The 26,686-nt window shown below is 42.7% G+C and overlaps 1 protein-coding gene across 10 annotated transcripts; it reads right to left on the minus strand.

Annotated features, from left to right (window-relative positions):
* Nucleotides 1–1,811: 1,811 nt before the first annotated feature.
* PATZ1 (POZ/BTB and AT hook containing zinc finger 1) lies at nucleotides 1,812–26,433 on the minus strand. Of its 10 annotated transcripts, none has more exons than XM_037879037.2 (8): nucleotides 24,609–26,433; nucleotides 22,112–22,175; nucleotides 18,778–18,813; nucleotides 18,128–18,199; nucleotides 15,513–15,684; nucleotides 5,506–5,578; nucleotides 4,644–4,766; nucleotides 3,076–3,259 (listed from the first exon to the last, which is right to left on the minus strand). In XM_037879037.2, the coding sequence occupies exons 1-8, from the start codon at nucleotides 25,871–25,873 to the stop codon at nucleotides 3,226–3,228; spliced, it is 1,839 nt and encodes a 612-aa protein (XP_037734965.1). In that variant the 5' UTR covers nucleotides 25,874–26,433; the 3' UTR covers nucleotides 3,076–3,225. The 10 variants fall into 10 exon arrangements, 9 of the variants coding, with proteins under 9 accessions (XP_037734962.1, XP_037734961.1, XP_043385204.1 ...); XR_005222407.2 differs by having other exon boundaries at nucleotides 3,124–3,259; nucleotides 5,506–5,643; nucleotides 24,609–26,428; XM_037879034.2 differs by lacking the exon at nucleotides 4,644–4,766 and having other exon boundaries at nucleotides 1,812–3,259; nucleotides 5,506–5,643; nucleotides 18,128–18,196; nucleotides 24,609–26,418.
* Nucleotides 26,434–26,686: the final 253 nt, after the last annotated feature.

Below are 26,686 nucleotides of genomic sequence, written 5' to 3' on the forward strand. Positions count from 1 at the left end.
TGAACTTCTCCCCAGGCTTATGCCTACTGTGAACAGAATGCCCTCTTGGAGTACTCATGGAAACAATAAATGGAGATACATATGCTATGTTGACTTTTCTTAACTGGCCTTTCTCTTCCAGCTCAAGTCTAGCAGCAAGCTCATTCCCAAATTGGCAACAAAGTTCTTGCCAAACACACTACCCAGTTTACATCCTTCATCAACATTTTTCTGCCTAATTCCTCCCAAGTCCTCCAATGTGGATAATCAATAAGAGTGAGGATGACTGGAGTTGCCAATCTCTGATCCTGGCTTACCCTTCTGCTGACTGGAAAGCCTGCTATATCTTGACATGCTCCTGGTGAAACCCCTGGCAGCTCACAAGAGTTGTTTGATCAAAGCCTGGATTAGTAAGATTTTAAGATGTTTTATTACCTTGCCAAAATCTTATTTCTCTACTGGTCAGAAAATGTAAAATAAGGTAAACTCTAGAGATCAATACATCAGTAATAAAAACAACTCTCAGCCTGAGCCACTTGGTTTTAAAATTGTTGTTGTTTTTAAATGAAGACTGATCTATTCTGAAAGGGTTTTTTGCTTTTGTTTGTTTGTGTGGGTTTTTTTGGGAGGACAGGAGAACAATCTGCCCCCCAAATTAGCAGCAACTTGTCAATTTCATATCAACAGTGTGTGACAGCAGCCCACCTGTTTGGGTGGGGCTTGCATTGTACAAAATGGGTCACAGAATATCTGTCTTTTGGTTTAGCATACTCAATACTGTTCACAGTACAAAAAATAAGAACAACTTCCTGCATGAGCGAAGTCATGATTTTGGGGTCTTTTTGGTGGCTGGGGAGGAGGGCGCTCAAAATCACGAAGAAACCCCACCCATGAGGCTTTTTGGCAATGGCACAGGTGAAAAAGAGCAAGAAAATGTCTTATTTCAGCTACACTATAGTTACAGAGTTTAGATTAGGAGCAATCAAGCACAGCACAGACAATTTTATGAAGCAGCTCACGGTTGTGCTCATCTTTAACACAAAGGTGCAACCCACAGAGTCAGGTCCCAGCATGCAATGCTCCATCTTGATCCAGCACAGTGCTGCATTAAAGATGGAGGCAGCTATCATCACCACTCTATGCAAATTTGATGTGGGTCTCAGGCTCCATAGTTTGGCAGATCTAGTAATACTCAGCACGTACGTAAGCATCTTGTATTTCCAAAGCATTGTATAAACTTTTGTTAGGTTAATCCTTGCAACACTATTGTGACGTAAAGAATCTTTATTTTGCAGATGGGGAGTTAAGGCAGAGGTTCAGTGACTTGTACTATAAGATCTTGAGCATCAGTGGCAGAACCATGATTAGAACTCAGGAGATTCCTGACTCCTAATGCAGCACTGAGTTCACTAAATCATCCAGACACTCGGTTTTTGGTACATAAAAAGTTCATCAAAGTTAAATGTGGGAAGGCTACAAAGGGATATTCAGCCTCTCTACATAGGCATCTGTGTTCATCTATAACACAGCATCCAATGCTCTAGAGCTCAACTCCATAACATTTTATATCAACTTTTTCTTCTGAGGTGTGCTCTGATTTAGATCCCTCTCTTTGAGGGTGGAAACATTTCTTCTCTAGAAAAAAAGAAAATAGGATTGCTGTGTGAAAACCTGAGTAAAGGGGAATCAGGAGTACTACGTTGGAACCAAGAGGTCCAGGTCATTAAGCGTATGTCACAGAGAAGGACTGGTGTCCCATTTCCTAGATCTCAACTGCACACCTTTCAGAGAGGTGGCTAAATTGCTCAAAAACCAGACAAAACAAGGGGATGTAAAGTAACATACTAACTTCTTTAATACAGTCCAATCCGATTAATTCAAAATCACTCTGTGAACCCTGGGTTTATTCACACTAAACAAGTCAGTGGTACAGATATTTTACCCGATTGCTGACCATGTTCATCTTCTAGGTACCCACACATTGAATGAGCACCAACCAACCAGACCACACAGGTATTTTCTTCCTTTTCTGTTTTTTTTTTTGGATAAAACTATTTCTTCGATAGACTTAAAACAATTAACTAGCCAAGTTATTAATTATGATACATCTAAAAAAAATTAATACTAACCCTAACGTGACTGCTGCTTTAAGAGCGCTCTGTATATCGCCTTAGTCTGGCTTTTCAGTAGCAATTCACTACAACAGGTCCTAAAATAATAATAATAGAGAATTAAAAACCTGACAGCAAGTTTAATGGTTAAAATTTAACAAAAACAACCTGTTTTGAATGGTGATTTTCCTCAGCAGGTTAGTTCCTGCTGCAGCACTCACAGCCTCACAAATGGCAGAAGGGGTCCAAATTCTTTTGCCTTCTTAAAAATCAATTTTTAAAAGGACATCTGCACCATTACCTGCTAGGTACCACAGGGCTTTTGTTTATATTATGAGCAGTCAGTAATGGGTGTGTGTAAAAAACTTACTGTGGGGTTTTTTTGGGGTGGGGGGGGGAAGAGGGCAAAGGCATAAAACCTAGTTCCCCACATGTTTGGATCACTAGGGCTGTTTACAATTCTGACCACCATTGGTGGCTTTTATTTATTCTAAAAGACCACACTGGAGCTCTGGCACTCCATGTTGTGTTTTAGGTCACATCTCTCATTCAGGGTCATGCAGATTTTCTGCAGGTTGTCAGGCAAGAAGCCTTCTTTTCCCTAAAGAAGGTTTAAGGAGGGTAGACAGGGAGGGGAACTAAAATGAATACAAATTTCTCAACTATAGAACCAAATTTCATTATTTCTTCTCTCATTCACAGCGTCTTATAGGTATAACCAGACGGCTGCTTTGTTAAGGTTAACTGGTCTCATTTCCCCTCTGGCCCCATTGGTTGCTGGTCGACCTCTGGATCCACCAGGGATGATGCAAATGCTGACTGGACGATCTGAAACCCAAATGACTCCAGAAGAGACATGTTCTGTTGGGGTGAAAAGGGGGACCCTAGAGCAGGACCCAGGTCCCCCAATGGGCCCCCAAGGGCTCTGACGTGAACTTTCTGTATATGTTTGTTCAGGTAAGACTTGGATCTGAAAAAGCTGCCACATTCAGGGCAGGGGTACTTCTTCTCTCCCTCCGGCTCCATTTTGTTTTTGGTGACTGCCATATCGCAGGAGAAGGACCCATTGGCACTCTGTTTCTCAGGAGTCTTGAGGTCACTGGCATCAGAGAGGTCGCCGTAGGAATCAGAACTCTCAATCGGGTCCGAATGTGAGCATTTCTGGCCTTCTATGGAAAAAACAACAAGACAAGTTTTCAGAACCTTATCTCCCAAGAGTGCTATTCTAAAATGCTTTTAAGTAAAAGGTGTAGTCACCAGCTGATTCACTATTACCCAAAATAACAGAATGCTACAGACCTACTAGATATACTCCTCCATGTAATGAAGCACTGTGCCCCTTTAGGTCTCTCTCTTCTGCAGAGCCTGGACATGCTCCATCTCCCAGCACCCCGAGTTTATATTACAGATTTGTAGTGATAGTGGAGGTATCCAGAATATCCTCTTATATTTATATAGTGCCCTTATGATGCCCCCTTTGAGATGTAAGACACTATATAAATGTACAGTAGAACCTCAGAGTTACGAACACCAGAGTTACGAACTGACGGGTCAACCACACATCTAATTTGGAGCTGGAAGCATGGAATCAGGCAGCAGCAGCAGACCAAAAAACAAACAAACAAAAAAACCCCACCATGTACAGTATTCTGTTAAATGTAAACTACTAAAAAAATAAAGGGAAAGTTTACAAAAAGATTTGACAAGATAAGGAAACTGTCTCTGTGCTTGTTTCATTTAAATTAAGATGGTTAAAAGCAGCATTTTTCTTCTGCACAGTGAAGTTTCAAAGCTGTATTAAGTCAATGTTCAGTTGTAAACTTTTGAAAGAACAACTATAACGTTTTGTTCAGTTACGAACATTTCAGAGTTACAAACAACCTCCATTCCCAAGATGTTCGTAACTCTGAGGTTCTACTGGAGGTATTATTATGCATGTTTAGATGCTGGAGTCACTTCACCCAGCACTGAAATGAAGCAGGCACTTCTGGGTGGAATCACAGTGCACAACCGTTTAGGGCAAGAGGTGAAGAAACCTGGAACTATTCCATCACCAATATCCCAGCATGGGAGTAGGGGTTGCTCTGCTCCTGGAGATGCAGTTCTATATAGTCTCAAGAGGCTCCTCAGAATAAAGTGCATTATTCTCAGTTACTTCAACACATACCCTAGCCGTGTCACTGGTATGTTTGGGGTGTTCCCCCATCCTATTCTGGCAATGTACCAAGAAAGCTTTTCTATGATCCTCTCTCATGACATATGTATAAGCATGGCAAACCCAGACATACTCCCCAAACAAATCTCAGAATACAAACTTAATTCTACTCCTAACCCTGAAAGGCCATGTTTCATAAGACAGACTTTCTGTGGAATCAGCATTAGCAATCAAAACAGGACATGCATGAAATCAAGATCCCACTAGGGAGAAGCCCTTTTTAAATCAGCACACAACCAAGGAGCTTCCGGAGCAACTCTGCGAGGACTCCTATAGAAAGAAAGCTACACAACTGTGACATCCCATCAGCACAAGACAGAGCACAGGGTATGCTTAACTCAGCTCTGTTCTGATCTCCAGGGCAAAAGTAACCCCAATTTTTTGGGACAGCCATGGTTTCCGATATCAGAGAGAGGTTTTCTGCTGTTCCAGCTTCGACCAAGGATACAGATGGTCCAAAACTGAGAGGCAAAAAGGAAATTACTGTGCACATATTAATAACTAATTTTACAGAGGATATTTACAAATTAAATAATTTTAACCACTCTGAAAAAGATAACTTACTTTAAGCAAAAGCAAAACTAAATATTAGTGATATCTAAAAAGAAGCAGTCAATATCTTTATCCTTCTTCTCAACCACAGTGTAAGAGAGGCAAAAAAAAGTTTAACTAAAAATATCTGTGTGGCTCCTCACCTATTTGAGCTGAAATAAATGGACTGTCATGACTCCTATCAGACAAGCATCTTCCGGACTTTCCCTCCACGGGAATCAGAAATTGGGCTATACAGGGGTTGGAATCAGTCTTGGATCATTTCAAGAGCAACTGGGGAATCTTGGCAGTACTAGATTCTAGACTGAGCTATACGTTTATCCTTCCCAACTCACAACCCTCAGGTAAGATTCAAGCATAATCTGCTCACAGGAAGAGGAGCTGGATGACCTAACAGGTCTTTTCCATCTGTAAAGTTAAGGAAGCTACCAAAAGTTGAAGTATTTCTACTACTTTCCCCAATAAGGTACCCAGAGAGATCCTTGCACAAACTATAGAAATGAGCTCTATGTAACCTCTTCACTTCTTGCTAAGCTTCTCCTTAGGACTACCCAGTCTTTCCCTCCTCCCCTTTCCCATGCCCAACCCAGCCCCCCACAACACAAGTCCTGTGCAAAGAAGCAAAGTGCAGAGCAGGGAGTCGCTTGCCTTTGATGCCATAGGTCCTGACGCAGTGGAACGCTGCTCCCCCATTCGGGATGGGCTCCTGGTGCCTGGAGACCTGGGGAAGGGGAACACCGTGGTGGGTTTTAACATGGACCTTTAAGTAGGAGGCAGAGGAGAAACCTAAACAAGATAAAAGGAGATGAGATCCTGCCACCAGCAAAGACACACATCTGCCTTCCCTGTTCCTTTTATCCTTCTCTCTCTCCCCCCTAGTCACCCTTAAGAGACTCAAACTAACTTGCTGAAGTAGGACCCTTATGTTAGATCTAACTAAGGATCAAATGTGAAATAGAGCTTTCCACAGAGGGTTTACTGGTTCTGCGGGGAGAACAAAACTTGCGCATGAGTGTGTATACAAAATGTTACTGCAAAGAAGAAGACACCATAGAATCCTTCAGCCTTGCAAAAGCGAAGTCCTGAAACTTTCTGCGTATGCCGAGTATATTATAAGAGAACATATTAAGAGAAATTACAAACATAACTGTTATTTAGAACCTGCCAGTAATTCCTTGCCACTTTCCTACGGTTTTAAGAAGGGCTCATGTTTTGGGGTTCACCTGTTTCACCTTTCCCTGTAATGTGATCATTTATTTCAAATATTTTTGTTAGCAGTCTTTCATTAGCTTTTAGAAGTTGTGGCAATTACTCTGAGGATCATGAGGCCCATAACTGGATGATAAAGAGGCCAGATATTTGAGGAATCTTTCAACCTTATCAATAAAGACTTATTGTGGTACTTATCAATAACTGACGTCATTGTGGTACTTTCATATTAGAAACCTTTCCCGGTAAGAATCACAATGGGGCACAAGCTCCGCCGGTACAGTCACATGAGCAGACACTTACTCTTCTTTTTGCTTGTTAAAAACAAAAACAAACAAAACCAAAAAAACCCCAATGTACAGAAAAGAGAATGAGATTTACATTTTGGCCACCTACATAGGCCTGGTCTACACTTGAAAATTGTACTGGTATAATTATGTTGGTTTGGTGAGGTGTTTTTTTAAACCAATATAGTTATACCAGTACAAACCCTTGTGTGGATGCAGTTATATCAGTATAAAGGTACCTTATACAGGTACAGCTTATTCCCCTTCCCATACAGGGATAGCCTATCGTGGTATAAAGCACCTTAATACGCTGATATAAATACATCCAAAGTAGGAGGGTTGTCCCACTTTAACTACAGTGGCACAACTTTCTCGCACAAACAAGGCCTTAATAGGCAAAACAAAGTAATTTACTCCAGGTATTGACTTTAAACTGAACTCTGTTTCACAGTAAAAATCCCCATACCTGTCCTACAGAATGGCTCTTACTATGCAGAGACTTTCACTAGAACCTGAAGTTCAGAAAGAATAATGCATCATAAATCCTTACTATCTCAGAGGATTTAGTTACAAGCCCAATTACAGAATGCCCATAGCAACCCACTGGAGAAGAAAAAGGAAGCGGACAGGCTGCTTTTATCCCTGGGGTGGAACAAGGACTGTCTCCTGAGAGCAGCTGAGCTGCCGAGAATCAGAATATGGAGACAGCACTGTGGATCCAACAAGAAAACCACAACAGTGACCTAGCAAAAATATTCACTTTTAAAAAACCAGAGCAGTGGTGTCTTGGCCAAATCAGTTGTCAAAAGCACTGAAGGGAAGGATATATTCCTCTGAAATAAGATTTCTCCAAGGACTCAAAGTGCGATACTGAGTACATCACATTGACAATGAAAATATAATCCTTCCTCTGCTAAAATTCACAGCAAATGAAGAAAGAATCAAAGTTGGGTTGTGAGTGAAATGGACATATCATACAGATGTGATGGTTACACTTCCAACTAGGCTGCAAGCTACTTAGGGATAGAAACCTTCTTCCCTTATTTCACAGTAAGTGCGCCAGAAGTATGTGGATGCTGCAATATAGCAAACTCAGAACCAAACTGTGAAAGAGGATTATGAAGTAGGAACTTATTTTCAACTTGCCAGAGATTTCTGTGTTAAGTACTGTTTTAAAGTCTGTGTTTCGTGTAATGGCAGACACTAAAAGGAGACAAAGTGCTTATATACCAATGCTAAAAGTCTAAATAATAAAATGGGTGAACTAGAGTGCCTCATATTAAATGAAGTTATTGATATAATAGGCATCACAGAAACTTAATCAATGGGAATCAGTAATACCAGGGTAAAAATATATCGGAAAGACTGAACAGGTCGTGGCATTATATGTGAAAGAAAGCGTAGAATCAAACGAGGTAAAAATCATAAATGAATCAAAATGTACCACGAAATTTCTATCCATAGAGATTCTGTGTTCTAATAATAAGAAGACTGTAGTGGTAGGGATATATTACCGACCACCTGACCAGGATGGTGAAAGTGACTATGAAATGCTCAGGGAGATTAAAAATTAAAATAGGCTATTAAAATTTAAAAAATCACTAATAATAATGAGGGATTTCAATTATCCCCATATTGACTAGGCACCTGTCACCTCAGGACAGGATGCAGAGATAAAGTTTCTTGACACCTTAAATGACTGCTTCTTGGAGCAGCTGGTCCTGGAACTCACCAGAGGAGAGGCAATTCTTGATTCAGTCCTAAGTGGAGCACAGGATCTGGTCCAAGAGGTGAATATAGCTGGACTGCTTGATAATAGTGACCATAATATAATTAAATTTAATTTCCCTGAGGCAGGAAAAACACCACAGCGGCCAACAATGTAGCATTTAATTTCAGAAAGGGAAACTACACAAAAATGAGGAGGTTAGTTAAACAAATGAGGAGGTTAGTTAAACAGAAATTAAAGGGTCAGTGCCAAAAGTGAAATCTCTGCAAGCTGCATAGAAACTTTTTAAAGACACCATAATAGAGGTTCAACTTAAATGTATACCCCAAATTAAAAAACATAGTAAGAGAACCAAAAAGGAACCACAGTGATTAAACAACAAAGTAAAAGAAGCAATGAGAGGCAAAAAGGCATCCTTTAAAAAGTGGAAGTTAAATCCTAGTGAGGAAAATAGAAAGGAGCATAAACACTGGCAAATGAAGTGTAAAAATGCAATTAGGAAGGCCAAAAAAGTATTTGAGGAAGTTAGCCAAAGACTCAAAAAGTAATAGCAAATATTTTTTTAAGTACATCAGAAGCAGGAAGCATGCTAAACAACCAGTGGGACTACTGGATAATCAAGGTGCTAAAGGAGCACTCAAGGACGATAAGGCCATTGCAGAGAAACTAAATGACTTCTTTGCATCGGTCTTCACAGCTGAGGATGTGAGGGTGATTCCCAAACCTGAGCCATACTTTTTAGGTGACAGATCTGAGGAACTGTCCCAGATTGAGGTGTCGTTAGAGGAGGTTTTGGAACAAATTAATAAATTAAACAGCAACAAGTCACCAGGACCAGATGGTATTCACCCAAGAGTTCTGAAAGAACTCAAATGTGAAACTGCAGAACTACTAACTGTAGTCTGTAACCTACCATTTAAATCAGCTTCTGTACCAAATGACTGGAGGATAGCTAATGTGATGCCAATACTTAAAAAGGGCTCCAGAGGTGATCCCGGCAATTACAGGCCTGTAAGCCTGACTTCAGTACCGGGCAAACTGGTTGAAACTATAATAAAGAACAATATTGTCAGACATACAGATGAACATAATTTGTTGAGGAAGAGTCAATATGGTTTTAGTAAAGGGAAATCATGCATCACCAATCTACTAGAATTCTTTGAGGGGGTCAACAAGCAGGTGGACTAAGCGGAACCAGTGGATATAGTGTACTTAGATTTTCAGAAAGCCTTTGACAAGCTCCCTCACCAAAAGCTCTTATGCAAAGTAAGCTGCCAAGGGATTAGAGGGAAGGTGCTCTCATGGATTGGTAACTAGTTAAAAGATAGGAAACAAAGGGTAGGTATAAATGGTCAGTTTTCAGAATGGAGAGAGGTAAGTAGTGGTATTCCCCAGGGGTCTGTTCTGAGACCAGTCCTATTCAACATATTCATAAATGATCTGGAAAAAGGGGTAAACAGTGAGGTGGCAAAATTTGCAGATGAGACAGAATTACTAAAGATAGTAAGACCCAGGCAGATTGCGAAGAGCTACAAAAGGATCTCTCAAAACTGGGCGACTGGTCAACAAAATGGCAGATGAAATTTAATGTTGATAAATGCAAAGTAATGCACATTGGAAAGCATAATCCCAACTATATATAAAAAATGATGGGGTCTAAATTAGCTGTTACCACTCAAGAAAGAGATCTTGGAGTCACCGTGGATAGTTCTCTGAAAACATCCACTCAATGTGCATCAGCAGTCAAAAAAGCTAACAGAATGCTGGGAATAATTAAGAAAGGGCTAGATAAATGGACAGAAAATATCATGTTGCCTCTATATAAATCCATGGTACGCTCACATCTTGAATACTGTATGCAGATGTGGTCACCCCATCTCAAAAAAAGAGATACTGAAATTGGAAAAGGTTCAGAAAAGGGCAATAAAAATGATTAGGGGTATGGAAAGGCTTCCGTATGAGGAGAGATTAATAAGACTGGGTCTTTTCAGCTTGGAAAAGAGACGGCTAAGGGGAGATATAATTGAGGTCTATAAAATCATGACTGGTGCAGAGAAAGTAGATAAGGAAGTGTTGTTTACTACTTCTCATAACACAAGAACTAGGGGTCACCAAATAAAAATTAATAGGCAGCAGGTTTAAAACAAATAAAAGGAAGTATTTCTTCACAAAACTCACAGTCAACCTGTGGAACTCCTTGCCAGAGGATGTTGTGAAAGCCAAGACCATAACAGGGTTAAAAAAAGAACTAGATAAATTCATGGAGGATAGGTCCGTCAATGGCTATTAGCCAGGATGGGCAGGAATGGTGTCTCTAGCCTCTGTTTGCCAGAAGCTGGGAATGAGCAACAGAGGATGGATCACTTGATGATTACCTGTTCTGTTCATTCTCTCTGAGGCACCTGGAACTGGCCACTGTCGGAAGACAAGATATTGGGCTAGATGGACTTTTGGTCTGACCCAGTAGGGCCATTCTTATGTTTCACTGCAGTTCACAAAAAAGAAAGGATCTAGATTGGGAACAATCATAACATGGTAGTCTTTGGGAAGTTCTGTGATTCCACCTGCAGGAAACACTTTTTTTTTTTTATACAATGAAAGTTTATATAGTGAAAGTTTCCTGAAAAGTACCTTGATTTCTTCTATGCACTTGGTAGATGAAGGGGTGAACCAGCAACTTCTACCAAAGCAGTATGAATAAAAGCTACTTCATAGGCAACTAAGATAAAGTGAGATTTTTAGCATAATCAGATCTTGAGAAAGATCACTGTCCAAGATTTACATAAGGCCAGAATTATAAATAAGTACGTGTCTATCCTAGCAAGAGAGGTAGAGGATTCCCAAGGGATAATCCATCACTTCTTAAACCCTTCTTGAAAACAAACCATGGTGAGATTTAAAGAGTCTTAAAAAAACAAAACAAAACAAAAAAAACACCCAACCCCCATCTCATCTACTGTCCTATCCACATACACATTTCACGGCTCCAGGGAGCAGATCCTGCTTCTTCTTAGCATTTTAAGCCTTTCAAACATGCACAGGAACAGGAAGGAAATAGCCTACCTCCTACCAAACAGAAGTGTTTGGTCTGTAATGAACTCTTCCCAAGAAGAAATGCAGGATGCACCCTGTTCATAGAGTCTAAACTGGATATAGCTAGATCAGCAGGCAAATGCCTCCAGCCTCTGGCCTCTACCAATCACTTTACGCCCAGCAGGAAGAATGGCAGGAATTCATCCTTCTATCAAAATAATTACAACGTATTCTCAGTCTGAACACCACACCTTACACAGAAGGTGAGTCCACCAGGAGCAGAACCTGTGGCATTAGTTGACTCATTCGATGCCTGTGGCATGGAAACTGGACATGTACTTAACAGGAAGTGTCTGTCTTATGTTGCACTTTCTGATCACCATATCTTATTAAAAAGAATAATGCTAAGATTGTCAAAGGAGTCTAAGGGTGTTGGATGCTTACCTCCTCTAGCTTCCTTTGAGCCTAAACCCAACCTAAACCAGTACATAACATTTCTAAGGATCTTAGAATAGAATAAGAGAAAATATGTAACAATTAGACAGGAAGCAGCAGTTGACAGTTTGATTAAGTAAATAAAATTAATTTGCCTTTATAAAGAATATTTTGATTAAAAAATAAGTTTATTAAAATTAAGTTAAAGTCGATGTATTAACTGTTCAGTTAAACAAACCAATATTAAAAATGAACTTACAGAACTTTCCTCACAGCAACTTTTAAATCTCAGTGTCCAATACTTCCTTTTGGCAAAACCATCTAAACCCTACTCTGCATCATCAAATGGAGCCCCTGTTGACAAGTATCAGCAAAATGGCTGCCCCCTCAGAGAGAGAGAGAGAGAGGAGTTCCAGTCACTAAACAGAGATACTGACAGTGATAGATTTTTGAAAACTGTTTTCTAAGTACTTAGATTTCTAAGGTATTACAGTTCCTCTATTGCACAACTCCTTTATAGAAACCCCTTCCCAGAAAGTATACCTTCCCAGGGTAAACAAGATTAATTATGGATGCTAATAATCATTCTAAGCATTAACATCCTAATTATACAAATCTCCTTGAACTGACTTGGAGGTGGTGATTTTTGAAGACCATATCTTTCCACTGTAAAAGAAAATAAAAATTTAAAACCAGGAAAGATAAAGATGCCCTAGGTGTCTGTGTGTAACAGATCTGTGACTGTTCCTTTCAAGTTCCAGGAAGAGTCCCCAATACCTTTAGGACAGCAAGATGCACATCACTAGCTTTCCATAGAAAACCTCTCTGTCAGAATAAAACAACAAAGTAAGCCCATATTTTCTATCCTCACTTTAACACTAATATATATGTGTACACACAAGAACCTCTTTCTCATCTGCCCAAGAGTCCTTGCTTTCTTCCTACTCGGCTGCTCAAGCTTGGCCAGAATCTGGCCCCAGATTCATTTAAAAAATTTTAAAAATCTTTTCTTCTTGCTCTACAGTTACCAAAGCCAGCATTACTTAAGTTACCATTCCAAGGAAGCAGTGCACCAAAACGCATTTAAAGGGGAAGATCAAAATAAACTATTCTTAGCACAATCACCTCCAGGGAGGAAGAAAAACCTCCACAGATTCTGTTGACATGAACCTCTATCATGGCTTTTTAGTATGAAATTTTCCAGTGTATTTCAAGAGCATTGGCCTGCTAAACCCAGGGTTGTGAGTTCAATCCTTGAGGGGGCCATTTAGGGATCTGGGGCAAAAGTTGGGGATTGGTCCTGCTTTGAGCAGGGGGTTGGACTAGATGACCTCCTGAGGTCCCTTCCAACCCTGATATCTATGATTTCTCGCTGGTCTGCAGTTTATAGGACTTCTAGACAGAACAGTTCACATTGTCTACTGACTATCATCAGACATCTTGAATTAGGGCTTTCAAACTTCTTATCCATGTCACTTTTAAGCAGTAAGTATCCCACTGAGTTCTTAGCATATGATGCCACAATTGCTCAACAAGTTCAGTCTGTACTTAAAAAGATTAATAAGCTTACTTCCTTGAATTTTAGCTGCAGATGGCCAGTCTTTAACAGATTAACTATTATTTGTAGGTGCTGGTAGAAATTTAAGTTCACAACAGCCTAATGTCTCTCTCTCTGACAAAGCATATGAAGACAGTGAAGTGTAGAAAAAAAGCAGCACTTTTAAAAGCTGTCTGCTATCTTGGATGCTCATCAGACCCCTCCACCTTTCCACATACCCCCCCTCCTCCCAGAACTTACATTTTATTTAGATTTCTGCTTAAAACTGTATCGTTTAAATAGCCTTTATTAATCATTGTATTGTTTGATGGCCAAACCAATGCCTTTGTTTTCCTGGTTGAATTTTTGAGGAGCAGCAGTGACATCCAGTGGCTGCTAGGGTGAATCCCAGGTTCTCAAATCCAAGAAATATTCCAGTTCCAGTTAACATGAATGAATTTTCAATGTGCTATCCATCAGGTTTGACTGAGGACATAGCTGAAGAGAGCTTGGATTAGGGGCTTCTGAATCTCAGTGCAAGAGTTGTCAGGATAAGTTCAAGGAAAGTTTTTCAGAAGTCAGGCTCTCCCTTGAAGGAGGCCTATATTCATTTTAATATCCAAATCCATGGAATTTAAGAACCCCGAGGATTTCCTAGCAAACTGGTGTTTCCATGCAAAAGCAATCACTTTAAGGACCCAATTCCACTGTGGACAATGGCTCTTTCATAATTTAATAAGTCGCTCACTACTCATCTTTATCTACTCTAACCACCCAAGTGTTCCTATCCTGCACACTGTCCCCAACCTTTCAACTATGTAACTATATTCTCTCAATAGATATCAGCTCCCTTCAATTGGAAAATGGAACTAAAAATAGACCCCTTCAACAAACCCAAAAGACAGTCCCATAACTGACAGCGGCCACCTCCAACACACCAAAAGTGTTCCCACACATGAAACCAATCCATTCAACAACCTAACAGGTTTTACTTTGTCCAACACCAAGTTCATTCCATGCAGAAATATCCCTTACCTGTAATAATTGTTACAAATTACTAGCAGGTACACTTCAAAAATTAGCGAAGTGTTGGTCAGGGTTCTGTGCAAGCAATAAACCAGTGTATAGCTAGATATGTGAAGCAGGAGCCAAATGTCTCTGGAGACCAGAAAATACAGTGCTTTTGATATAATACCTGGATCAGTCCTTTCCTTGTGTGTCAGGAGTCCCTCTATATCCTACCTCTTCATTCTGGGAATCCTTTTGCTCTCTTTTACTATCTCTGAACCCTTTCCTAATCACTAACTTTGATGCTTCCTACACAGATGGACTATTCGAGGAAATCCTCTATTAGGTATCTTTTCACCCTCTCTGAAAACCAGTTGTTATTCCACCGCTGCTAACAGAAGTGTGCAGACTGCACAAGTGTATTTTTGCTCACCTGGCACCAGCCGCATGTCTCTTTTGCAATCTACAGCATTGTTCTGAAGTAGCATCTTTACTTCAGTGTTTTAAGAGTCTCATATCAGTCAGTCAGCCTGGTCTTAAGACTCCATTACCCTTTAGCTTCTTTCTTCCACAAAAAGAAAAGGAGTACTTGTGGCACCTTAGAGACTAACAAATTTATTTGAGCATAAGCTTTCGTGAGCTACTAAATTTGTTAGTCCCTAAGGTGCCACAAGTCCTCCTTTTCTTTTTGCGGATGCAGACTAACACGACTGCTACTCTGAAATCTTCTTTCTTCCAGAAACTTTGTCTTGTTTATCCATAGCCTACCTTCAGGTCCCATGCTACCTAAATCTGCAGGCCTTGCTCCTCAATTTGTGGAAAGTACATATGTAATGGAGAAGCTTAGCTTTGTTTGTTTTATAAATGAAAGTCTGTTTCTGGCTCTTTTTCTTACAAAGCCAACCTTGTAAATGTAACCCAGCACAAAACAATTGCTAGGGTTCAAATGAGAGAGCAGCTGAGCTCCACTTCTGGTGCAGGAGGCTAAGAGGGAACCAGGATATCACATATACTTATGTAAAATGAAACCAAAGATCTTCTCCCAGACCCTCCCCAGGGTAATTAGTCCAGCCCTGTGACAGTGAGCAGGTGCACAGTGAATAGTGTCATGGCAAGCAGGAACTGGTTACTTTGGAGGGATGTGAGAGGGGATTTTGGCAAAAAATTGTAGATCCATCCAAAAATGCTAGGCTCTGCATTTAATTTAAACTTCACCAGAGAAGGAATATTAAACACCTAGTCATGTCCAAAGGCCAGGCCAATACTTTCATCAATTTCATGATGTTTATTGTTCATTGAGGAAAACAACAAGGGAAGCTATGGTATGATCTCTTCCTGCTGCAGACAGCATTACAGAGCTTAGCGCTGTCTCTGCCTCGCACTATTCCCCTGAAATAAAGAGACAGCTCATCATTACCTCGGTTACAGATAGTGCAGAAGTTGCTTGGTCCTTCACTGTGTTTCTTCAAATGATCTGCCATGTATGCTGCCCGCAAGTACTTTCCACACACCTGGCATGGAACTTTGTCTTCATGGCATGCTAGGTGTGAGCGCAGTCGGTCACGAGTGGCAAAGGAAGCATTACAGGTCTGCAGGTAGAAGGAGAACAGTGTGAGTCACCAAATCTGCTGCAAGTGTTCATATAACCATATCTACACTACGTGACCCCCACCATAAGACTCTCAAACCCTGCATATGGACACAAGTGACAATCATGAGTTAATTTTCCCCAAACAGGCAATCCAGGTTACCACCACACTGCAAAGGATGCAATGTTACTGCTCAAAAAGGAGCAGGCACCAGGATTAGGACTTGACATAAAGAAAGAAGCTTTGAAACAATATAGTCTGTAAAATGTGAGTAAAAAAACAGGTCTGAAACGTCTCAGCTCCTCATTGAAATCTGTGTTACTAAAACTTCACAAGTCATATTTAGTAACGTAAATAGATTTGCCATTGTCCTTCTGGAAAAGTCCACTCCAGTCACATTAGAGTCTATCCTAGCTCATTTTATGGTGATATCATAGTCACATAAGCCAGGCTCATGTCAATCCCTCTATTTCCTTCCTGCATTCACTTTGTGATCTCATCAATTTGACTTTAGTCTCTATGGTTTCCCCAATGATGTATAAACAAAGCATCAGAGACCAGAAAGTAAGGTTGGACTGACAGGATCACAGAGGGCACTACAGAAGGAGAACCATGTTGGCATCCATAGTCCAGAGAGACCTCAGAATGGCACTGTGTAATCTGTTTACAGTGGATAACTTGATCCCTGTTATGGTATCATACTCCAGTTACTATTACGTAACAAGATGAACTTAGGGTAAAACAACAATAATTATAATTATAACTATACATGTCAACCTTGCAAAATTCTACTTGCCCATTCACACCAGGAGAATAATTTGACAGATGAGTGAGACATCCATCCCCACCCGCATCATCATCATAATCGCAGAATGTAGGCAAGCAGATTTTGTGCTTGGGCTAGTATGTTTTTGACAGTTTTGCAAGGCTGATCATATCATTAGCATACATGAAAGCAATCAAATCTTTACCAACATGTTATAGAAAAAAATGCAATCTGAACACATTGCTCACATATGGAGGACAGAGAAAACCAGAAATATCAGAGCGACCAGTCCAATTGGATGAAAGCAACAAAATTCAAGGTTGCGCCGTGACTGGCTTGTACCACAGCACCCTTTAGGTGAAATATTGAGACACATGGTTTATATCACAGCTCCCTAGGAGATTATATAAATCCAGTAAGTGATCTAGGGAATGATTTTTTGGCTTTTCAGAAGTAGTGGTTTACTTTTTAGGCAGCTGTTTCACTGTAAAGTAGATTTTGTTAGGATAACAACGTAACTACTGCACTGCGATTACAACACAGTAGCTTACAATAAATGAAACTGGCAATACAATAGAAGTTCATCTCTAGAATTTTACATAGCTGTCACTAAGTGCCTGATCCTAAGCCCACTGAAGTTATTTAAAAAGGCACCTGCTGGCTTCAGTAGGCTTTGGATCAGGCTCTAAAGGGTCAATCTTGTGAGGTGCTAAGTACTTTATTTCAATGGAAGTTGAGGGTACTCTGCAACAAACAGAACACTCAGTACCTTGCAGGATCAGTCCCTAATATAGTTAAAAAAAACAGTGATACAAACATGGATTGCTGTGATATATGGAATTTCACTGACCTCGCTAGAGAAAAACTTGTAAGTTACAAATGATGAAGGGAAAAAAAAAGTAATTTCTTTAACATGAAAGAGAAAGAGATTTCTCCTCATATGAACTCTCAGGACACAGCGCCGAGCAAAATAGGTGTAGCTTTCATTTAGCAAAATGCTACTGGAAACAAATAAGTCTTTAAGTAAGGACTGTTCCAACAACAAATCAACCTGTTGGAAGTAAAGTTAACGTGTGTTCCTGAGCAGCGGAGCATGAAAGTCAAAAGCTCCATCACCAATAATTCAATATCAAGTGACAGCAAGCTTGTGTATAAATGCATTCGGAATATCTGGGCATCAGTTCTATGACACAGACACAAATCCTCATATGTTAAAATTAAAGCTATCATCTATCCTACATTGAACATATCAAGTGGAAAGCTTAGGGTGGGCGTAATACAATCGTATTTCTGTTTGGTAATCAGTCTTGCTGCCAATTTTTACAGAGTCCATTCCTGGATAAGCTATGTACTGATCAGACATGCAAAAAAAAAAAAAAAAAAAAGTCTAAAAAACAAAAATAAGGGTCCAGTTGAGAAAGCACGAACCAGTTTAGCTGAATCATACAAGGGAGACAGGACCAGGTTTGGAGAAAACCTCTTACAGTTAATATTAGTTAATGTTCGTAAAAGGCTTTAAAGATGTAAAGTGCTAAATGAGTGCAAAGTATTTATTATTAATTGTTATTAATAATAAAGGAAAAGTCCAGTGCTTTCCTATCAAACATTGCATAGGTAGATAAATAGACCAAAAAAGAATATATAAAAAAGTTTAAAATAACATTGTTTAAGAAATACCTCTTGAAGTTTCAACTTTTCTATGGCTGTGGATGTCTCTGAGCTTATTCCAGGATGGCTGCCATTTTCCTGCTAATAGGCAGGAAGTAAGAGAAATTAGGACAGGAAGAAACTCATTCTGCATTGAAATCAAGGGGAAAAGCACTGGATTTGGAATGCCAATTTTAGGTAAATTTCAATAAATAGTTTTTATTTGTAGTTTTCAAATAAATGTAGCTTGATTTTTAACAACTTGTATTTTCTCTTGTTTATTTAAATTGCCAGATGTTAACTAGGACTGTCAGCTGTGCCTTCTTCCCTGAGAAATAATGAACCTCTGATCTCTCTCCCCCATCTTTCCCTGATAGTTCAGTCCACATTACTTTCAAACCATCATTCCTCCAACCCTGCAGCCTGACGTTAGTACCAATCCCTACAAAGTAATCAACCCAGCAGGTAAAGCACCTCAATCCCATGTCAGGTCCCCAGGGCAACAACCTGAACTATCCCATTATGGCCAGCAAACTGATTTAGCCCTTCTCCCATGCCAAGCACTTAATTGACAGATTAAAAAAATTAAAATGTTACCAGGGAGAAAAAGTATCCAGAGTTCCATTTGGTGTCTGCCTTGGACACCAAAGCAACTTATTGGATTGGATTTCTCAGATTACCTGGCTCTGTAGAGAGCGTCCTTCCCCATTCGGAGTCTGTTTGAAGAGGAAGGGAAAAGGTGGAATCAGGTGCTTGTCTGCAGAGACAAGCTCTCTTTTTAAGTGAGGTAGGTGCAGTGTTGTGTGTGGACTAATTCTAACAGTGACCTGTATACGTGGCATTTAGCACATGGCCATCTCCTCCTCACCACAGATTCATTTCAGCTGCTCTGAAGTTATGTTTGTGTTGATGGCCCAGAATCCACAGTGCTGTGATACCACTTTGGCACCTCACTGGTATGCAGAGATGCACGTAGGGACTCAGGTAAGTGACAGATCGTACAGCACCGTTCTTAAGAATGTCTTTAAAATAGAGGAGCCTGGAAAACATTTTTCTCTTTGCCAAAACAATACTTCTCTTTTGTAATTACGATGGTTCAAGGATCCTTGTCATTTGTACATAACAGAATTCTCAAAGGAGCTCTAACTGCCACTAGGGGGAGCTAAAACAGCTTCACTGATTTTCGAGTGAAATCAAGGAAAAATGGTGGTGGGGTGTGGAGAAGCAACATACCAATATTGAGCTATTTTGCTCCTCCGTGCCCAAACTTGGTGACTAGGAAAGATAATTCTATGGGAGGGAAAGTTATTTCTCAAAAGACAACTAGAATGAAAGGCACATTAGTATACAGTACATATTTTAGATTTGAAACAAATTTACAGCACTATTTTCCAGAATGATATCCTTTCTGTGGTGTGCATCATACACACACATAGATGTATGTGTGTATGCAGAGAAATGTTGTAATTCTGACAGGGTGCTGCCAAGTAGTTTTTGCAAAGACAGATAGTAGGTCTTCAACAAATCTTCTACACCTTATTTATATTAAATATTATGGCCACATTAAGTTCGAACAATTAAGCAGTCAAAAGTCAAGCACAAGCTATTGTTGAACTCGCAGTCTTAATTCTGTCACTATCCTAATAACCATTAATTATACCATTTTCTTATATAATATCTTGCGGCATTTTCTACAATTCTAGAGATAGGAGATTATTCTAAGAAACTGTGCTCATGTAATGCATATATGTAAAGGGCAGAGTTAAGGTTGTGCGTTGAACCTTAACTTTTGTATTTCTTGACTTTTGAGTGCTCAATGCACCCTTAGATTTGCACGAATTTAGTTCTTTACATTTAATACTCCTAAATGAAAGAAAATTTCTCTGTTTCCTAACAGGTATCAGTTAGCAAAGGACAATTAGTGATTATCAGTGTTACTAGTAAACTGCATACTTTCTGTAAGCTTCACACCAGCTGGCCAAAGAATGATGAGTTTCTGCTAGCATTGTAGGCTAAGTACACATGTCCATACCTGTGTATGAATATCTATATTATATATAGATATTTATACACACACAGTTAAGTGTGCATTTAAAAAAAATCTTTAAGGCGTCCTCACTACATACAACTAGTCACCTTGTTTTTACAATAATTGTGGTTTGGGAATTCTTCTGATTTAACCTGATCTATAGCCTTATATCATCTTAAGAAACTTAAGCCAATTTAAGACTTTAGATAGGTTTAAGGTGTTTAATTGGCTTGAAGGCCCTATGGCCTGATTTTCAAAGGTGCTGAGCTCCTACAACTCCCAATGAGGTCAATAGGAGCCTTTAGGTCAGGGGAGGACAAACTACGGCCCGCGGGCCATATCTGGCCCGTCAGGGCTTTCAACTCGGCCCAGGGGATTGCCAGCCCCGTGGTGCAGCGGGGCTAAGGCAGGCTCCCTGCCTGCCCTGGCCCCACACCACTCCCGGAAGCGACTGGCACCATGTCCCTGTGGCCCCTGGAGGCCCCGCAGCTCCCATTGGCCAGGAAAGGGGAACTGCAGCCAACGGGAGCTTTGGGGATGGTACCCGCAGGCGAGGGCAATGCATGGCAGCACTGCCTGCCCCACCCCAAACCCAGGAGCCACTGCCGGACATGCTGACCGGTTCCGAGAGCGGTGCAGGGCCAGGGTAGGCAGGGAGCCTGCCTTATCTCCACTGCGCTCTGCTGCCACCCCTCGAGGTAAGCGGCACTGGGCCGGAGCCTGAACCCCTCCTGTATCCCGCACCCCCTACCCTGAGCCCCCTCCCGCACCCCAACCCCCTGGCCTGAGCCCCCTCCTGCACCCCGCATCCCAACCTCTTGCCCTGATCCCCTTCCTGCAACTGCACCCCCTCCCGCACGCCAACCCCCTGCCCTACATTCATGGCCCTGCATACAATTTCCCCCTCCAGATGTGGCCCTTGGGCCAAAAAGTTTGCCCACCCCTGCTTTAGGTGCTCTATATCTCTGAAAATCTGCTCATTGGATTACTTTAAACTGCAAAAACATCCCACAATCCCCCACAATTTGGAAGAAAAAACAGGGGCATGTGTCAGGAGACAGAAAAATGCAGGTTAAGAGGCAACAGTCAGACAGGATGGGGTTAGAATTTTTTAGAATGGAAAAATTTCTCCCCCACCCTCACGGACCTCAAAGAAAATTGACGGGATTTTGCTCCAACTTTCTGTAAAATTCACCTTCCTTCAGACACCACACATGGAAAATTTTAGCCCAAGAAGCAAATATTTCAGAAATTTCCCATAAAAGTGTTTGAAGATAGGGGGTCATAATGGAAACTGTTTTGCCTAGGTGCCTGTTAACTACTCTCCCACCCGGCCCGCAAATGGATGATAAAAGGTCAATCTTGATTTGGTTTTAAACCTTAATGGAAGACTTATTGTTTAACTATAAAGAACTATGTGAGTTGATATTACACTGCATTTCAAAGGATACTGTGCTGATGTCACCCATATCCTTGCTGAAAAAAAGCTTCCAGTTTTGCTCAGTGCAATGTTCTGAAGGCTATGTGATACAAAGAGCTTCACGGCAAGTGAAGTTAAATTATCAACTGTATTTGAAATTATATTAAAAAATTAAAGCCAGAATTTGAGCCTCTTGTTAGTGGCCACTGAACTACAGAAGAGAAAAAGGGCATCATTTGAGACAGCTAGGGACAAAGCAGCAGGGTAAGGTTTCCAGGGTGGGGACTGGGATAGAGCAGCAAGAAAGAACATCTGGTAGAGGGGGAGGGGAGACAGGAGGACCAGAGCAGCAGGAGATGCAACAGGGAGTGGTGGGGGGAGGGTAGAGAGAGGAATGTAAAGCAGCTGTCAGTTTGTTGACCGTGATTAGTTACAAACATATTTATCTCAGTTCACACATACATGATATTTCTATCAATGTTTGATCATTCTTTGCACACATTACATTCATTGCCTTTTTTTTAAATAAAAAGATATAAACCCTCATTTATCCCCCTGCTCCTACCTGACACTTATGAGGTCTCTCCGACGTGTGCACCTGTTTGATGTGCCCATTCAAGTGGTCTGGCCTTAAAAAATATATATATGTATTTATATATGTATATAGACACACACACACACAGATATATACTTGAAAACAAACATTAAAAATAGAAGCCACTATTGCATCCACTCCAAGAAAAGTTCTCTCTGGTGTGTCTGGGCTCCAGTTCATTCAAAAAACCCATGACATTTTACTTCTGGAGACAAAGATCAGAAACAGTCAGAGCTCTACCCTGATCAATATCCTGCGATCCCTCTGCAAGGAAATACTGATCAGAATAATCAGGAGATCTAGGTCAAAGTTTTCATACTGGGATGCCTACAGCTGGACTTCTAAATTCATATTTGGACACCTAAATCAAAGTGATCTCAGTGTCAGAAGTGCTGACCATTTTAAAGTCAAGCCACTTTGATTTAGGTGTCCAAATATGGATTTACAAATCCAACTTTAAGCACCCCAGTATGAAAATTTTGGCATGAAGTTCCACTTTTGTCTCTCAATTTCCTCCTATATAACATGGAAAAAATATTGTCCTCCCTCACAACTATGCTGTGAGGCATAATTAACATTTGTAAAGTACTTTGAGCGCCTCAGCTAGAAGATGCTGTAGAAGAGCAAATTATTATTGAAAGAAGTTAGTCCATTCCCAGTGATTGGTAAAGCTTGTTTTGAAGGAGGGAAGCCTGAATAGCTAATGATTTTCCTAGTGGGTGTTTCTCTGGGTGGAAAGAAAGCTTTTCATTGTATGAGGCCAAACCTGCTTGGAAACTAGTTCTCCAACTCTCCTCCCCCAACTTTCTAGTCTCAGCCAGTCAGAGAGAGCTGAGTGGAATTCAGTTCTGGAGACTGAAGACGGAGTTAAATCCACAGTTAAGCTGTTAAACCTGATGTCTGGGCAGGTGCGCTGAGGCTATTAAACTGGAAAGACTAATCAGAGGTTTAAACTCCTAGTACATACCTATGGACTTCAGGGATGCCCCCTGAATCAATCCTTGAACTAAAGGCATACTGTAAAGTTAAACATCACACTTCTGTCTGATTTATTTTGTTTACACACTTTTGTATAACACTTAAGATTACTAAAACTAGAAGACTAGAGAAAAAAAAGATTCTCTATTTTTCAGTTTTTTATTTTACAAAAGCATGTAGACATTTTCACTGTTCCCCCTTTAACATTAGGCCCTGGTTTTCTGAACTCAATGGGAACACTGAATTTTCAGTACCTTGGAGAATTAGTCAGTTACTTTATTTTATGCCTGGAAGTCTTTCAGTACAGCAACAGCAGGGAGATTTTTCTTTTATTAAAGTGTGATTGGAAAATAAAAACTGGCAGGGGATCTCAGGGGCAGGTACAGGACGTGAAAGTACTTTTATCTTCTCATGGTGACTAGATTTCAAGTTGATGCTGTTTCTGTATCAAGTTTTTTGTCTTAAAACATTCCTGAACTTGCCAGTTATTGGAGAGCTCATCTTTATCATAGATTTTGTTTGTTTGTATAGCAAAAAGCCCTTGTCCTTATTACCAGAGCAGATTCAGCAGGGTCAAAGGTTTTTAAGTTTCTATTCCTGGGGTATCTTTATCGAAAGCAGAATTCCACTGCTTACTGGTTAACATCTCAGTTCCTTCTCACCAGCCAGGGCAAGTGAAAGAGCTCAGATCCATTAACTAGGGATGTTATAGAAGTAGGAAGGCTGGTGTGGACTCTTTTCCCTTATCTACCCTATCCTCAAATTGAACACTGAACTTGAGAAGGACCCAAGTCTCAAATTCATTCCTGAACTCAAAGATACACACAAGCCATATTAAGGCAGTATCAAAGATCCACTTGTTTGTGGGAGTTCACTAAGTGACAACAAATATCAGCCACATTAAATGCAGATCTTATGTATACTGCAGTGTAGAAACAAGATCCCCTTCAGGATGCTGTAAACACAAAGGACACAAAGACCATGTGTTAAAGAGATAGCTGTTGCCACAGACTTTGAAATATCAACTCTTCATTCGTATATGGGTGATTACACACTAGGATAAATGGAGTGAAGTTAAGACAATGAAAATGTAGACTGTTAATCAGAAAAAAAGTCATTTTAAGATCTATTAATACTTTGCACTTCAATAGCAACTTGCAGTGGAGGGCTCAAATCACTTCACAACCCATAATTAAGCCTCTGAACACCCAATTATTTCAATACCCATTTCACAGAAGGGTAACTTGCCCACCATCACGAAAAAACTGGGAATGTTACCCAGGATTCATCCAACTCCCCATTTTGTGATTTAATTACTAGTTAACTCTTCTACAGAGCTGTAAAATATTCTCCCCAAAAAAGGGATGAAAGTCCCATTCCTTGGGGTACTTAAAACTAGCAGCGTAGGATTCTACACTGGTCCTCAAGAGGTGGAATAGATAACCTTCTGGGTCTTTTCCATTTATGATTCACATCAGTGTCCTCTTACCTGGAGAAGCCTTTTCCACAACTCTGGCAGATGTAGGGCTTTCCCACAGAGCCATCGTGAGACCGAACATGATAGGACATCCTGTCTTTCCGCTTGAACCGCAGCCCACACACTGGACAAGAATATGGCTTCTCGCCGGAGTGCGACAGCTTGTGCCGATTCAGGTGGTACACGTCCCGAAAAATCTTGCCACAGATCTCACAGGCCACCTGCTTCCTTGTCCTGCTCCTCTTTCGTGGGGCGTCAGGATCGTCCTGACCAGGCACCCCGTTTTCACCAAGCCTTGGCGGTGGGATATCTATGTAACCCAACTGTAAGCTGGTCACCCCATGCTGAGCCTCATGCTGCCGCAGACGATTGGCGTCGGTAAACACTTTCCCACAGAGGCCACAAGGAAGGATGCCAGCCTCTCGCAGGCCCCCTGGGGTACCAAACATCATAGAGTCCAAGAGGTTTGCTTTGCGGGGACGCCCCCTGCCCCTCTTGGTGCCCAAAGTGGGGGCACTGGTGCCCACGTTCTGGAAGGGCGAGGCCAGCAGGGGCGGCGACAAGGGTCCCGCCACCATGGGCAGGCGGTCGACGCCTTGCAGGACGGGCAAGGAGGACTGGGCGGCGGTGAGGGCGGCCCGCGTGGCCTCGTCCTCGGGCATGCCGGCGATGCCGTTGCCATTGGGCGCCAGGCCAGCCCCGTTGGTCATGTCGAGGGGGAAGCCCAGGTCGGCGGCGCTGGGGCGGAAGAGCATGATGTCCGGGCGGGCGGGGGGCACCAGGATCTGCACGTTGGACTGCTTGATGACCTCCTGGCAGATGTCGATAACGGAGCGCATGAGGAGGAACTTGGCGGCCGTCATGAGCTCGGGGAAGCTCTCCAGCCGCACCACGATGCGCGAGGTGTAGGCGAAGTCCAGGATGTCCCCGAAGACCTTGGAGCTGATGGTGTGCATCTCCAGCTCCCGCCCGCCCGCGGCCGGCCCGCCGCCCCCGCCGCCGGCCTCCGCGGCGCCCCCTTCCGCGCCGCCCGCGCCGGCCCCCTCGCCCAGCTGCGCGCTGAAGACCGACTCGAAGTACTCGCTGCAGGCGGCCAGCACGGCCCGGTGCGCCGGGAAGCTCTCGTCGCCCACCCGCAGCAGCACGTCGCAGAAGCGGCCGCCGTTCTTGCGCTGCTGGTTGAGGCTGTGCAGCATGTCGGCGCTGTGCCGGCTCACCTGGTAGGTGTAGCAGCCCGACGACGGGCCGCAGGCGGCGGCCTCGCTCACCCGCTCCATGGGGCTGCGCTGCCCCCGGCGGCCTGCAGGCGGCGCTGGCTCTCAGGCTGCCCGGCGGCGCGCGCCGCTTCCTCCCCCTCCCCGCGGCTGTCCGGGCCCGACGGCGGCGGCGGCGCGCGCTGCCTGCAAAGCGCGAGGGGATTGGGGGGGGGGGGAACAAAAGGCTGAGGCGGCGGAGGGGCGCGCGCGCAGCACGGAGCTCGAGCGGCAGCAGCTGAGGCGGCGCGAGCTCGGCCCGGGCCCGGCCGCCACGAGGCGCGGAGGCCGCAGCGGGCCGGGGCGCGCGGCGCGGCTGCAGCGGGCAGGGCGGGAGGGGGCTCCGGGCTGCCGGCTCCGTCCGTCCCTGTGTGTTTGGAGCGGAGGAAAGATGGCAGCGGCTGCACTTCCTCTTGCACTTTCACCCCTGGGGGGAGGAGAAGGAGGGGGGCGATACCACCCCCCCCGACAAAAATCCAGCGGGGGCCCCCCGGCTGCTGTTCCCCGACCAAGCGCCGCCGCCGTCGGGCCCGGCCCCGGCCCCGCCTGCCTCGCTGCACCCGCACCAGGAGCGCCGGAAACTTTCCTCTCTTCTGGGGTTCTAACGCCCCCCACCCTTTTCATAGAGACCCCCCCTCCAGCCACTCGGGCTCCCCCCACCCCCCCCGCTTCCTGCCCCCTCCCTCCCTGCATCCGCCAATGCAAGAGCAGCCAGAGCCAGCAGGCCAGCCCCCACCCCGCCCGCGGGGGCTGGGGGCTGCAGCCTCCCCCCTCCCCAGCTGAGATCCTCCAATACCGAGCCAGGAGCAAGGCCCCCGCCCGAAGCATATGGGGGGA

Source organism: Chelonia mydas, chromosome 15 (assembly GCF_015237465.2).
Source record: "Chelonia mydas isolate rCheMyd1 chromosome 15, rCheMyd1.pri.v2, whole genome shotgun sequence".
Taxonomy (NCBI): domain Eukaryota; kingdom Metazoa; phylum Chordata; order Testudines; family Cheloniidae; genus Chelonia; species Chelonia mydas.

Bases quoted from the DNA above. Each gene is read 5' to 3' on its own strand.
- PATZ1 (XM_037879033.2), bottom strand. From the start codon at position 25,873: ATGGAGCGGGTGAGCGAGGCCGCCGCCTGCGGCCCGTCGTCGGGCTGC. The intron at 22,176-24,608 runs GTAAGAGGACAC...ATATTTTTTAAG, and splicing joins TGTGGAAAAGGCTTCTCCAG to GCCAGACCACTTGAATGGGC. The intron at 5,644-15,512 runs GTAATGATGAGC...TATCTTGTTTAG, and splicing joins CTGCACTATCTGTAACCGAG to GTTTCTCCTCTGCCTCCTAC.